Source organism: Gopherus flavomarginatus, chromosome 4 (assembly GCF_025201925.1).
Source record: "Gopherus flavomarginatus isolate rGopFla2 chromosome 4, rGopFla2.mat.asm, whole genome shotgun sequence".
Taxonomy (NCBI): Eukaryota; Metazoa; Chordata; order Testudines; family Testudinidae; genus Gopherus; species Gopherus flavomarginatus.
This window is the reverse complement of record NC_066620.1, coordinates 182,687,777-182,702,454: the sequence shown is the minus strand read 5'-3', so window position 1 is coordinate 182,702,454 and position 14,678 is coordinate 182,687,777. Positions and strand designations below refer to the sequence as shown.

General features: G+C 42.0%; 1 protein-coding gene and 1 pseudogene across 5 annotated transcripts in view; one reads left to right on the top strand and one right to left on the bottom strand.

Moving 5' to 3' along the window:
• Positions 1–14,678, bottom strand: part of DCDC2C (doublecortin domain containing 2C) — a 133,250-nt gene that overhangs the window by 11,312 nt on the left and 107,260 nt on the right. For all 5 annotated transcript variants that reach the window (XM_050950879.1, XM_050950880.1, XM_050950882.1 and 2 more), the window contains one exon: positions 2,070–2,139. In XM_050950879.1, coding sequence (XP_050806836.1) covers positions 2,070–2,139 — 70 coding nt within the window. Of the gene's footprint in view, positions 1–2,069; positions 2,140–14,678 lie in introns of those variants that run through there.
• Positions 9,053–9,153, top strand: LOC127050408 (uncharacterized; annotated as a pseudogene).

Sequence of the window (14,678 nt, the reverse complement as noted above, 5' to 3'; positions counted from 1 at the left end):
TTTATATATTGTAGCTAGGGAAACTAAAGTTCAGTGAAAAGAACAGGAGTACTTGTGGCACCTTAGAGACTAACAAATTTATTTCAGCATGAGCTTTCATGGGCTACAGCTCACTTCTTTGGATGCACAGAATGGAACCCACAGACAGAAGATATTTATACATACAGAGAACATGAAAAGGTGGAAGTAAGCATACCAACTGTAAGAGTCCAATCAATTGAGATGAGCTATCATCAGCAGGAGAAAAAAAACCTTTGAAGTAATAATCGAGATGACCCATAGAAGGTGTGAGGAGAACTTAACATGAGGAAATAGATTCAATTAGTGTAATGACCCAACCGTTCCCAGTCTCTGTTTAAACCTAAGTTAATTATCTAATTTGCATATTAATTCGAGTTCAGCAGTCTCTCTTTGGAGTCTGTTTTTGAAGTTTTTTTGCTGCAAAATTGCCACCTTCAAGTCAGTCACTGAGTGGTTAGAAAGGTTGAAGCGTTATCCCACTGGTTTTTGAATGTTATGATTCCTGATGTCAAATTTGTGTCCATTTATTCTTTTGCATAGAGACTGTCCGGTTTGGCCAATGTACATGGCAGAGGGGCATTGTTGGCACATGATGGCATATATCACGTTGGTAGATGTGCAGGTGAACGAGCCCCTCATGGCACGGCTGATGTGATTAGGTTCTATGATGGTGTCACTTGAACAGATATGTGGACAGAGCTGGCATCGGGCTTTGTTGCAAAGATAGGTTCCTGGGTTAGTGTTTATGTTCAGTGTTTCATTTTAATCACAGAAAATGCAGATTCTTATTTTTTTTAATTAGAGAACTTTGTTTTTTTTAACATGGAAAATTAGGATCCCTACTCATGACACAGATTCTAGTATGTTATAACTACCTACAAGGACATGAGATGCAACAATTTGAGGATGCAGCTCATGTTTTTTAGTGAGTAGCTGTTGAATTTCTGGACCACTCTTGTCAAACTAATCGATGATGTCATTTTGCTATACCTAAATTGTCAGGAGCAGCTTGATGTACCATGTCATGAAAAGTAGCCCATCCACTGTTTACATTAGCAGTAGTAGCCAAGCCAGCACAGTCAGACAAAGCTGTAGTAATATTATTACAGAGCTACACTTATGCAGCTTCATCTTGTAATCGCTTTATGTTAAGCAGTCTGGCTTAGATGACTTACGACACACTGGCTGACTTACTAGTAATAGTTTGGAACAGATCATGTGGTCTGTACAGCAGTCTGCCCCCACATACTGCTGCAATGATTTGTATATCCTGTAGATCTTACGGATGGATGGTAGTCAATAAGATCCCATTGTTTGGGTCTTGAGTGCATCCATTATCTCTTTTTGGTTTTGTTTTTTGTCTGGTAGGTAGAAAATGTATTTGTGATCATTAATTGCCACTTAACAGTCACTAAGTAGCAGAGTTCCATTGCTATTCTCTTTTCCAGTGCCATACTATCCAATAGCAGGCTGCAAGATTTTCATGTTACTTCCAACCCTTGTATTAAAGTCTCCCATGATAATCAGTTTGATACTGATGTAGACACAATAAGTTTGTCTAAGTTACTATAGAACTTTTCTCTCTCATTGTCAGCATTTGTCATGATAGAAGTACAAGCGCTAATGATGGTAACGTACCACTTATGTTTCAGTGGCAACCACAGAGCCATAAGACTATCACTTATGCCATTAGATAGACTTTTGAACTTGGAAGCACTGGAGTTGCTAATGGCAAAGCCAACACCCAATTGTTGAGGCTCTGAGGATGGCAACCTCATCAGAAGAATATGTACCCTGCACTGATCTCTGTGAGTTGCCCTTTGTCAGAGAGTCTGGTTTCAAATTTCAAATCTGCTGATTCAAGAGATTCCTAATCTACATCATTCAGTGTATGAAACCTACAATCAGAGATTTGACTGGGAGTGTTTATGCAGGAAGGCGAAAGTCTGCTTATCTAACACAAAATTAGGATGATTCTATTAGTTTTCTGTTGTAAATTTGTCTTGTGCATGAGTTCTTTCTAATCCATCAATAACTGTATAACATACCTTTAGATTCTCCAGGCTTTTTGAGAAAGAATCCAAACATATTTCTGAAGCTCCATTCTTTCTTCTTTTCCTGAAATACAAATCATCAGTATTTTTCTATGCAACAGGTTCAGAGACTGTGATGGATGGACTTCTAAGGAAAAATTAAAACAGCTAATGTGTATGGAATGGCTAAAGGAAAATGAGTGGAGACTTCCTAGCAGTCTACAAATATCTGAAGCATACAAAAAACCAAATTCAAACACAATTTAAATTATTTTCTTGGACATACAAATGCAATTCCCATTGAAGTTAGTGGGAATATCCAGAATCATTTCCAAGGAAGAATTTGGTCCAAAAGATAAAAGAGAATTATTTAGGTGTAATTTGGCGTAATCAGATGGAATCAAGGAAGATTAGATATAGTGAAAAACTTCCTTATGGGGAGCTACTACAGCATTAGGCTGTAAAAGAACTCCTAAGTGAGTGTGCAAACTTTTGCAGTTGTGCCACCCTTACTATTCACAAAATTTGTCCCCCTCAACCTATCGCCCGCTCTGAAGACCAACAGAAGTAAGGGTAGCAAAGCTGCTTCTGCTGGCAGCAGTGCTGCTTTCATAGTTGGGTAATGGGAGAGGGGTGGCTGCTGATTGGGACATTCATGTTGTTTGTGGCAAAGGAGGACTATCTTTTTCTTAATCCTGCTTCCGTACCACCCTGCAATACCCACTCTATTATTATCCCAGTTCTGCCATTATGGAAGCAAGTCCTGCAGGATCTGAGTTCTTTTGTGTCTCCCCAGAGAACCTCTTGTGCTCCCTAAGAGGGGTGTGTCTCCTAGTTTGCGCACCATTGCTCATTAGAAAAATAGAGGCTGGCACCTGTGACTGCTCTAACTCATTGTTGCATTAATGACTTGATATTCCTCTACAGATGATATGCTAAGTGAAGGGGCAAAATCCCAATATGTAAGATCTTGACCACAGTGTCTGTAAGAACCTTTCACATAGGCCTAAACTCCACAGCTTGGTCTGAGGCATGAGGCCTAGTTAACAATGGACAATACATAGAATCATAGAATATCAGGCTTGGAAGGGACCTCAGGAGGTCATCTAGTCCAACTCCCTGCTCAAAGCAGGACCAATCCCCAACTAAATCATCCCAGCCAGGGCTTTGTCAAGCCTGACCACAGGAAAAGAAAGCTGGGATAAACAGGAGACAACCTTGTTTGTTTCGACTATACATGAGATAAGCTGAGTCAGCATAACCGCAGATGGAAAGCAATAATTGGGGGCCTATCAGGAGGTATAGGCACACAGCTCACTGAGAGGAGCCTTAAAGTCTGCTCTGTGGTTCAGGAAGAAGATAGCGATACATACTCCCCAAATGCCAAGCAGACTTCAGGGAGAGGCCTAACACGATAGCGTGAGTTATGGCATCCTCCCTCACAGATGCCAATCCTAGTTTGCAGAAAGCAAGGGTGAATCACACACAATTGTGTATGGTTGTGTACTGTTTACTCTTCTTTTTGCTTTAAACCCTCCAGAAATGTACCTGTGGACCAACTTGTCTGGAAAGAGCCAACGTTATTGCTATGGACCTGAAATCAGGATTTAACTTGCACATTGCAAGAGGAGAATTCTGAGGAATAACACCTGTGTATTAGCAAATATGTATGGGCGGAGCCATTATGTAATCTTTTAGACTACTGGCTTATTCTGCTAATCTTGTCTTGCTGCTAGAACCTATCCAGGGGCTCAAGAACTCCCACCTCGTAGTTTCTTTCCACCTATTTGCACCCTATATAATTGATTGTAATCAATTGTTTAGCAGTGTGTCACTGAACCTAATAAGCAAAGTGACACTCTGCCAGCGCTGTGCATAATAAACCCTCGTGCTTGACTCTACATGGTGTTGAATTTCTGTCCCTTCACTAAGGAATATGGATAAAAACCTAAATGGATGGATAGGACATTTAAAAGTTCAGTTTTGAATGTTCTTTCCATTGTTTTCCTGTTTAGCCTTATTGATAACTGATTTTTAGTTTACATAACTTCTAGGTGATCTATGGTAACCTTGTCTAGTTGGGAAGTATTAAAATATTTAAATGTAGCCACAGAACAGTATAAAGGAAATAAGTGGAGAAAAAAAATTAAGATACTGTATGGGCAACATATTATTAAATCAAACAGAATCAATGTGGCTTTGATTTTTTAATCACAAAATTTCTATGCAAGGACACTTGATCAAACAATCTGAGTTTTATTGGCAGTTCAAACAATATTAATTAAAGTGAACCCTTTGCTAGTATACTGATAAAGCAACCAAAAAAAATCAATTATTGTTATAGTTTTTTACATATATTCAAGTCCCATAACTTGTTTAAACTACGTAAGCAGCTGTACACACTGATAATATAGCCAGTGCAAATATCTAATTTTCAATTTAAAATTTTCATGAGAGGGAAAAATAATAATTTCTCCATGGTACTTGTCACCTTTAGCTGAGGGTCTCAAAGCATTTTACAAACATTAACCTTCATATTTTTAGACACAAAAAATAGGGAAGAGTTTAATACTCATAAAGGAAGATTTGTAACAAGCAAACTATAAAATTATTTTGGGTATTAAATTTTAAACATCCAAAATCAAGTTTTGCTTTAAGTTACATGCCTGCAAACCTATTTCAAATGTACATTTCAAGTACAATTGTTATCATATTCCCATTCTGAATATTAAACTCTTCTCCACTTTTCCCTTAGAGTTTCCTTGAAGCATCTATGTATCTTATATCTGTTGTTTTTGCAAATTAATAATATTTGATATATAATGTGTTCTACAACATATTACAGAAATTATGTGTGGGGGAGAAAAACTTATCTGAATTTGAATTCTTAAAAGCTAGTAACATGCACAGATCCAAACCCTATAAATTATAGAGGGTACAGCTGAAAGCAGAATTTGGTCCACAGGACATAATGATTTGTAAATACTAAAGGATAATCGTGCTAACATGTAGGTTAAACTAGTGTACTGGTGTCACATGAAACTAAACTAAATATACATTAGAGATATATACACACACACACATTCTCTTCATTAGAATCAGAAGTAAAAGATGAAAACCATTTTACTCACGTTAATAACATTTTACTCCAACATAAAGTTGTTTAAGGCCTTGTGTCAGGAAAGAACTTATGTATGTGCTCTACTCTGTCCCTAGTCAGGACAGAACTTATGGTCATGCTTAACTTTAAGTGTGCATTTGAGTCCCATTGACATCAATGAGACTCAGGCACATGCTTAAAGTTAAGAACATGCTTAAGTGGTACACTGAATAAAGATGCTTTCCTGAATTGGTGACTGTTAATGGGTTGCTGTATATATATTTAATTTGTTTACTACTTCTGAAACACAAATTTTTCACTCTGAACTCTACAAATGTTTAACAGATTCTCTGTCATATTTTTAATCCTAAGGAGTTTTACTAAGTGATTTCTGTATACTATAGGAAGATATTACCTCTTAACAATGGGTAATTGTATATTTCTCCTAAGCTTAGGCCAATTTTCAATGCCAAAATTCCCATGGGGACAGCATGTATGATCATGTTTCTAATACAGTGAATAGACAAACAAATCGTTCCTGGAACTATCATGACAACTCACTGTGATGGGGCGCACTCATTTCTTGTGAGCACGTCCTGTTGGTTCAGTGTGAACCTGCACTCAATCTCTCTCTGTCTCTACTCCGACACCCTCTGTGGGCTGTTAACCATGTCAGGTGGGACTTCAGTGGCCCAGCCCTCTGGCGAAGTCGCACACAAATCCCTTCCAGGGCAAAAGGTCCAACAGGGCCTATCCCTGTGCCCTTGTTAGTCTTTAGCCTATCTCTGGGCTCCATCCTCAGCCCCTTCTCAACTAGCTTTAAGTCCATACCTGCCCTGGTATAGAGCAATGCCCCCAGGGCTTCATTTCTGGAGACTCTGCCTTATCCGTTTCTATTGTCCCATCTCTCCAGCTAACTCACTCCTTCAAGTTCAGTCCCTTCTTGGAGCAACAAAGTCCAACAAATGATTGGCCCTCTGCATGGTCTTAAGCCCTAGAGCCCTTTAAATTCCAGCCCTGTGCTTGGGCTTCTCCATGAAACTTGTCCCCTTCTCAAGGCTTTGGACATTGCCGGGGATGGGGGAGGCAGGGAGGAGGCTGGATCTGCCCATTACTCAGGATCCCAACGCAGGCATTCTACAAATAGCAGTCACAAGCTGCTTCCTTTAACTTCATTATTGCTGCTGCTATTCCCTGGGCCACTTCCCACATAACCCCTTCCTCTTTACCCTTTTGGTCCCAACCAGCAACTGATCTGCGCAGGCCCTGCAGCTCCTTTTAACTGAGCCTGCTGCTGTCTGATTGGCTGCTTCCCTGCAGCCTCTCTAGGCTGGCTTGGAGGACTCACCTTCACTGCTTCTTTTCTAGGGCGGGGTGTGATAGGACTGCAAGGCCTCCAGCAGGGCACCTCAAAGGGCCTGGTATACCCTGTCACACTCAAGCTCAGGTTCTACAGCAGAGGTCGGCAACCTTTCAGAAGTGGTGTGCCGAGTCTTCATTTATTCACTCTAATTTAAGGTTTCACATGCCAGTAATACATTTTAACATTTTTAGAAGGTGTCTTTCTATAAGTCTACAATATATAACTAAACGATTGTTATATGTAAAGTAAATAAGGCTTTTAAAATGTTTAAGAAGCTTCATTTAAAATTAAATTAAAATGCAGAGCCCCCCGGACTGGTGGCCAGGACCCGAGCAGTGAGAGTGCCACTGAAAATCAGTTTGCGTGCCGCCTTCGGCACCTGTGCCATAGGTTGCCTACCCCTGTTCTACAGTATGTTCTTGATGCTGATCATCACTAATGCAAGATAAGGCTTTCAAATGTCAATGCACTGCACCTCATAAAAATTATTCAAGTATTCCATATAATCTATTTCACCTAGTCATTAAAATGTGATTGGCTGTAGCCAATGGCACAGTGAAATCTATTCCTGTTAATACATTTGAAAAAAAGATGCATGAATTAGCTAATCTTTGTAAAGCAAAGATGTTAAGCTCTGTATGATACTAAGTATTATTGTGTGTATTTAGAGAGAGCCCTTGTGCTAAATATGACAATTTCCTGCAATGTCTTTGGGAGATCTTATTATATTAAGTTTAGGTGTCACTGTGAGCCAGGGATTGTATGGAGTTCCATGAGGGTATAATCACAATCCTCCAGATACTAAGAACAGAGTGTGTGTGTGTTTGGAGGGGGTGGGGGGTGGAGAGAGTGATCCAGAAAATTCACTCAGGTTGTAACATCTCCAGAAAGTACCACCTACACTAGTTCAAACTGGATTCTCCACAGGCCAACAGACAAAGAAAGGACTTTTCGATAAATGCCTGAGTTTAAACTGACAGCGTTTTCTGTCTGATCCAGCGAACAGACAGAACCTTTTGCAGGAAGGGGAAATTCTTAGGAAAGTGTTAGAAGAGCTGACACCTGTCAGAGCCTGAGGCTAGAATTGGGGTGACCTTTGGTAAGCTTTTTAGCATGTGTCTAGGTTCTTTTATTGTTTTAAACATGATTTCTCTGTAATGATTTCACCTTAAGAATAAATGTGCTTGCTTATAAAGAGCTTTGTGGTAACGTATAACTTCTGGCACTTACAGCTTTCCATCACCTTCAAAGAAAAAGCAAAGTGAAGACACTGGCCTATTTAGGCAGCCTGACTTTCTGGGAACATCACAGTGTAGGCAGCCAGCTGTGCAGCCTGGAGATATCCCCAGTCAGAAGCAAGAGACACTCCCAGGAGAGGTAATGGCTGAGGAGCCTGGAGCCTTCAGTGGGTGCCCTCAAGGGACCAGAGAAGGGGAATACAGATGCAATTGCCCTGAACTGTAAAACCTCTGTTGAAAAGTAAAAGTTTGCCCTGATATGAGGCAGTGGATCAACTGGATGGAGATTGGTTAAAATGAAACCTGTCATGTAGTTTTTTGGCCTTTGCGTCCATTCCAACAAAACACAAAAATTGAGACAAATTGCATTATGGTAGCTTTGTGCTTTTTTCCTGGTGCACAGCTTTTAACTCTTTTTTCCTGGTGCACCTAAAGCAGATCTGGTCAGTGGAGGAGTCCTTCTGTATAGGGGTCTCCTCTGATGGCACAGAGCCACCATACATATCAGATCTATACCCTTATGTCTGAGGAAAAAAGGGGTATAGCAAAGGCCTCCTTGCATAGCAGCAAATCTCCAACTGTGGGGGTGATAGGTGGCATACACAGGTCAGAGCAGCCAAACACTGAGAAGGCTGAGAGTTGGAAGCTGAAAATGTCACCTTTGCCCCCACCCCCTCACATTGTGTTGATCAGCTATATTTTGTCATGCTTTCTTAGATAGTGATGCTGCATGAGGTTATCACTTTTCACAATGCGCAGCAATAAAGGTTCAGCTATGCTGATAGATTAGACTAATTCAGATTGATGAAATTAGACCAGCAGGGTGCTAGCATCTGAATGTGGGTATTCACTTGCATTTAACCGTATGCTGTGTCTTGTTTCAGTGGAATGATCACTCACTGAAGCAGCAAATAATCAACATATTTCTTCAGCTCAAGAGTCTGTGAACCTGTGTGTTCTGGATAGTGGGGAAAGAACGGGTCAACAGTCTGTAGGGTGGATTAGACCTGAGACCAAGAACCATTTTGTACCAGATTAAGGTGAAGGGAGGCTGCTGTAGGGCCAGGATTGTCAAGGAGGTGGAGGATGCTGCCTGCCTGCTTACCGGCCAGAACACAGATGATCCCCCAAGGACTTCCAAGGGAAGGGTAAGCTAGTGAGGGACTTTGCTTTTTGGATGTTTTATTATTTTGTATGATCTGTTCTCTCCTGTGCTTTATCAGTTAAATAATGAGCAGTGAGGTGATAGTTTGTACATAGTATGTGTATGTGTTTTGTCTGTTTCACAACCATTCTTGTGTCAGCAGCACATGTACTAAAATTGGAATGATCCACGGAAGATTAGCACGGTCCATGCCTAAGGATGACAGGCAATTTCATAAAGCATTCCATTAACTACTGACTGCTTCTATAAGTGTTAAACTGTAAACCAAAAGCTTCACACACCTTCAGAGGACTATTGGAAGAGTGGTGTGTTTAAGTACAGGGAAGTCTGAAGGGTCAGAGCTGTGCCCAGAGGGGCCAGGCAGCAGCACAGCAGATTCCAACACATGGAGGGGGTGCTAGATAGAAGGTCTGCACTCTGAGAGTGTGCCTAAGATTGAGAGTAGTAGCTGGAGTCCATTCAGACTCCAGGAACTTGAAACACCCTGGGGACCCAGAGCAAAAGAGCCTGGATTCCCCTCACAGAAGTCCTAGTGGGTGGCCAGGAAGGGGCACTTGCTAGAATCTGTAGCACTGCCCACTACTGGTCCACAGCCTACACTACTCCCTACACATCCCATCTCCCCACCAAATTGTTGCAGACAAAGGAATCTGCCCCACCCTGAAGTTGCCTACCTGTGTCAAATGCTGCAGCTTCATGTGTTGCTCTCTCTCATTGGGTGCACAGCTCAGCCTACAGCAGTTAGGAAGTGTATGACCTTCTAGTCTAAGTTGTATAACAAACTGTGGTATCTGAACAGTGGAGCCCCATTACCCAGTGGAAACACAGAAAGGCCTCAGGGAGTTCCCAGTGAACTGGGGACGTGCACCTGCTGCTACATCCTTAAATCAAGTGTAGTATGCTCATCCTACCCTGCCACCCCCGTCCTACTGGTGACCACTGGGGCACAAGAAAAGAGCAGAGGGATGATTACTATAACCAGCTGGTGCACAGGGGAGACAAGTGACAGGTGAAAGTCTCTTTGAATCCTCCATGTGTACTTATACAGTGGTCAGACATAATCTGGTCTTGAATATATTGAATTTCTGGCCATACAGAAAGGTCAGACATAAGAAATAAAGGTGCTGCAAGTGGACCCTGCAAAATTTACAGAGTCCTACAGAGAAAATGTACTTTCTAAATATAAGCGGCAAAGAATCCTGTGGCACCTTATAGACTAACAGACGTTTTGGAGCATGGGCTTTCGTGGGTGAATACCCACTTCATCGGATGCATGTAGTGGAAATTTCCAGGGGCAGGCATTCTTAATATAAAACAACAAAAACAACAAAATAAAACAACTGGCTAGCAGATTGTGACCACTGCATTTCAAGACAGCTAACAGTCTGTATGTAAAATGGCAAAATCCCTGTTACACAGCACAGATGCACAATGGATTGGTGTCCAAACTCACCTCCCTGGGATTTGCCTTTATTGTTAATGGTATATTTCAGTCTAAATTTTCTCCTAAGCTTCATTTATTCCTAGGGTTTGCCTCCACAGAGCCTCTCTGTTTCTACCCCTATTTGAAAATCCAGTTTCTTTGCTGCCTGCAATATTACCCTTTCCATAGCCATAAATAAGATTCATCGTGCCCCTGAAAATCCTCTGTAAATCAGGAGATCAGAAGTGTGCTCTAAATCTCTCTCCAACAGAGCAGCCTTTGTTAGCCCACAGGATCTTCTTTGTAATGGGAAGACATGTGATAGAGTAACACCAATGTAAAACTGGTGTAACATAGTGGAAAATCTGACCTGGCATAGTCTTACTCAATACGTCTGTTCCTGGATTATAACCTGAGCCATATCTGCTTAGTGTGACAAAAATAAGTTTGTATTACCTTTTACTTTAATTGGTACTGAAGAGCCAATAGAGCTATGGAGAATGGCCTGGATTTTATTTTGCTTTATTGATATCTCCAGAATCTCTAATTTAGGGCCCATTCCTGCAAACCTTACCACCAAAAGTAATACTATTTCAGCTAACGTGACTGCTCATCTGAGTAAGAAATAATCACATGACTAAGATATTATGGGATCAAGCCTTGAATTCCAAATGTGGAATCTTTGTTTTTAGTGATGTTGCAAAATTCTGAAAATCACTGACGGGCAGTAAACATGGAACTCCACGGTGCCATTTTTTCAGAGTACAACCTCACTTTAATTTTAAAAAACAGAGTGAAAAATATAGCAACATAAGAACTAGGGGCGGCTCCAGGTCCCGGCACGCCAAGCGCATGCTTGGGGCGGCAAGCCGTGAGGGGCGCTCTGTCAGCGCTGCAAGGGCAGCAAGCAGGCTGCCTCCTGTGGCTTGCCTGCGGAGGGTCCGCTGGTCCTGCGGCTTCCCACGGGACCAAGGGACCCTCTGCAGGCAAACCGCTGGAGGCAGCCTGCCTGTCGTGCTTGGGGCAGCAAAATCCCTAGAGCCATTCCTGATAAGAATGGCCATAGTGGGTCAGATCAATGGTCCATCTACCCCAATATCCTGTCTCTGACAGTGGCCAGTGCTAGGTGTTTCAGAGGGAATGAACAGAACAGGGCAATTTCAAGTGATCCAATCTCCATCACTTAGAGGTTTAGGGACACCCTCAGCATGGGATTGCGTCCCTGACCTTCTTGGCTAATAACCATCGATGTACCCATCCTCCATGAACTAAACACACTGCTGCTAAGAACAGGAACAATACTTTAGTTGCTTATTGCTAGAGCTGGATGTGAAATGGCATTTTTGTCCCATGGGGAAATTTCAACATTTTGAAATTAGTTTCTGGTCTAAACTGGAACAGAAACTCAAAATATCAATGAGGAAAATAAATAAATAAATAGATAAATAAATAATCCATAGATCAAAATATTCCCAAAAAGTCTGAGTATAATGTCAAAAGAAAAAATATTGACATTTGCCATCAAAATTAAACAATTTGACATTGCATTTCAAAATGCAATTTTTAGTTGTCTTCTCATTACAAAATTTAAAAAAAATTATTATGTTTTTGAATATACACGGTTTTTTCCCCATATTACCAGAAACACTGTCACAGAATTTCAGCAGTAACTACATATTGCTCATACAGTTTGTGGAAGTAGGGAAAGAATTGACAAGGATTTGTAGGGGATCTTAATGCATGTCAGTCTGTTAGCAAGAGTCAGGCTAGCAGTTAAGAAGAGTCAGGCCAGCTGTAACCCTAATGACGTGAGACTTGTAGAAGCAAGGATGGTGTGAGGCGAGTGGGAAAGAACTGTGTGAGAAGTTGTCACGACCTTGCACTGATAACCAAATATGTAGACTGGCGTCTTCTAGAAGTGAGAAAAATAAGATAGCAGGATGGCCTATGTATAAACAAAATGCAGCTGTTGCTTATTATTGTCTGGATTATTGCTTGTTATTGTCTGTAACAAAGGTATAAATGCTTGCTGTAATTGTTTACCTGTTGAGAGACCTGTCCGGGACTGGGGCGACCCTGTGTCCTAGGGCATTCCCTCCCTCTATTGCAATTGCTGGAGAAATAATAAAGTATTTGATTTTGCTGCACCCAAACAAAAAGTGAGAACTGAGTTTTTCTCCGACAATTTGGGGGCTTGTCCGGGATGGCAATGCCTACTGAGACAAAGGCAGCTGCTACGGATCGTTTCCCTTTGAACCCCATGGTGCCACAAGAGAGGTATGAGACCTTTTGAAATCTCTATTGGGGTGTCGTCGGAGGACTGTCCGTGGGGCCTTCTGTCTCTGTTGGGCTCACGTCATCTGAACTTATTGATTGTGCAGCAAGATCAGATGTAGAGTGGTATTGGGGAAAGGCCCCAACAAGGTTAGTTTATAGCAGTACTGGGGAACTGCTTGGTTGGCCAACAAGGTAATGCATAGGAAAATGCATTAGGTATGCACCGGTGCTGAGGGGTTTTTACCACCTCAAGAGGGGTTGTCATACCGCCTCATGGTATTGGGTCCAGACATAAGGTACAGATGCATCGTGGTATTTGGAAATAAAGCCTTGCGGGGTGTGTGTGTGTGTGCACACCAGTGTGAGTGACTGTTACTGGAAGACGCCCAGAGTACCCTGTGAAGCGAAAGCTCGTGACCAGGACTACTCTAACACAAGCCCGGTAACTAGAGGATCTTTAGAAGATCCGACCCACAGTGGGCTGACTGCCTGGCATCGTCCGGCGAGGAAGCTACCTGGGTCTAGGAGTGTGTGAAGCCATCTTCCCTCCCCCTTTCCTTTCCGTGTGGGCTACTGACAGTCTGATCATTTCACTGGATGCAATCAGAGTAAGTGGTGCCGTCTCCCTGAGACTAGCCAACGCTCTTTGCTGAAGGGAGATGTAGGAGGGTCGTGGCCAGCCTCATTAGCCTCTCCTGTGTGAGTACCCTGTAGGCAGAGACCCTTAGTTTATGTGCTGCTAGCATGGACAGGGCATTCCCCCCATGTGTGTGTGATTGGAAAATGGGTAGGGGACAGTCTAAGCATTCCAGCTCACCCCCTAAGGGTACCCCATCTTATTTCATGTACGTATATTATGGTCCAACAACCTGCAGGTATTTAGACAATTGGAATCTTTACACGCGTGAAAATCCATCTAAACAATGCCCACTAGAAGGTACCTTCAATCTAGATAAGATCGTACATCTAAGAGGAGCTTTTAATCACCAAAAAGCCTGTGACAGTGTGAGCAATTTGTCTATTGAGGAAAGGAACGGGTTATTTTGAAATTCAGCTTGGCCCAGAGATAAAGAGAAAGTTGCTCTGCGTTCAAGGTCAAGAATCAACGCAGACTATGCTAAGTACAAAGAAAAACTGCTTTCGGCCCCAGCTGGTTGTGAAAAAAAATATAGACAGAGGCAAACCAAAGACAATACAAGTTACAGAACTGAGATTACACTTGCAAAGCTTAACTGTCCAGTGAGATCCAACAGAGTGCCTTTGTGACCCCGAAGCCAGTGTGGCTTGGTGATACCGAAGAAGCCACAGGCAGACGACCTGGACTGGAATCTCTGAAAGAAATGCCGCAGGAGATTCCAGGGTGTAAAAGAACAGCCCTCCCAAGAGCGGAAGCATGTTGGAAATTCTGAACAAGCTGTATACAGGATAATCTCCCGTCCACCTCTCCTCCTTCTCTGAACGTTATACGCAGACGTGGCCATTCTGGACATATGTGAGTATGAAAATGGCTTAGAGCCTGGGGCATTAATGTTTTTCCTGAGTGATGTGGGAGCGTTCCCAACACTCTCCATTGTTGTTTTATTATTTTATGAAGCTTTAAAATTCAGTCATATGGTGTGTTTTCTTTATCTTCCCCCAATGTCCTACAGTGTCAGCCTGATCACCTGACACGAGGGATATACTGGTAACAGAAATTTGTCACAGTTTGGTGAGCAATTGAGAAGGAAGAAGTCCTGCAGAATTTACACCATCTATTTGTTTTACCCTTGTTATTTTTATGTTTGCTTTGCTTGGTATTGTTGATGTTATATGTTGAGGATTGCATGATTAAAGGAGTGCCCACTCTCAGCTGCAGTAAGTTTGAGAACCGGAGAGGGGTTTAGCATTCCTCTCTCCACCCTGGTTGACCGGGAAGGGTGGCAGGTGGATCTACCCCAGTTGTAGCAGGACTGGGCAATAGAGAAGTTGGAGAAAAGGGAAGAGATGTGTACTTGATAACTAGAATTAAGCAATTAAGAGCATAGATCATGAACCAGGCAGCAGCTCAAACCTACGCCC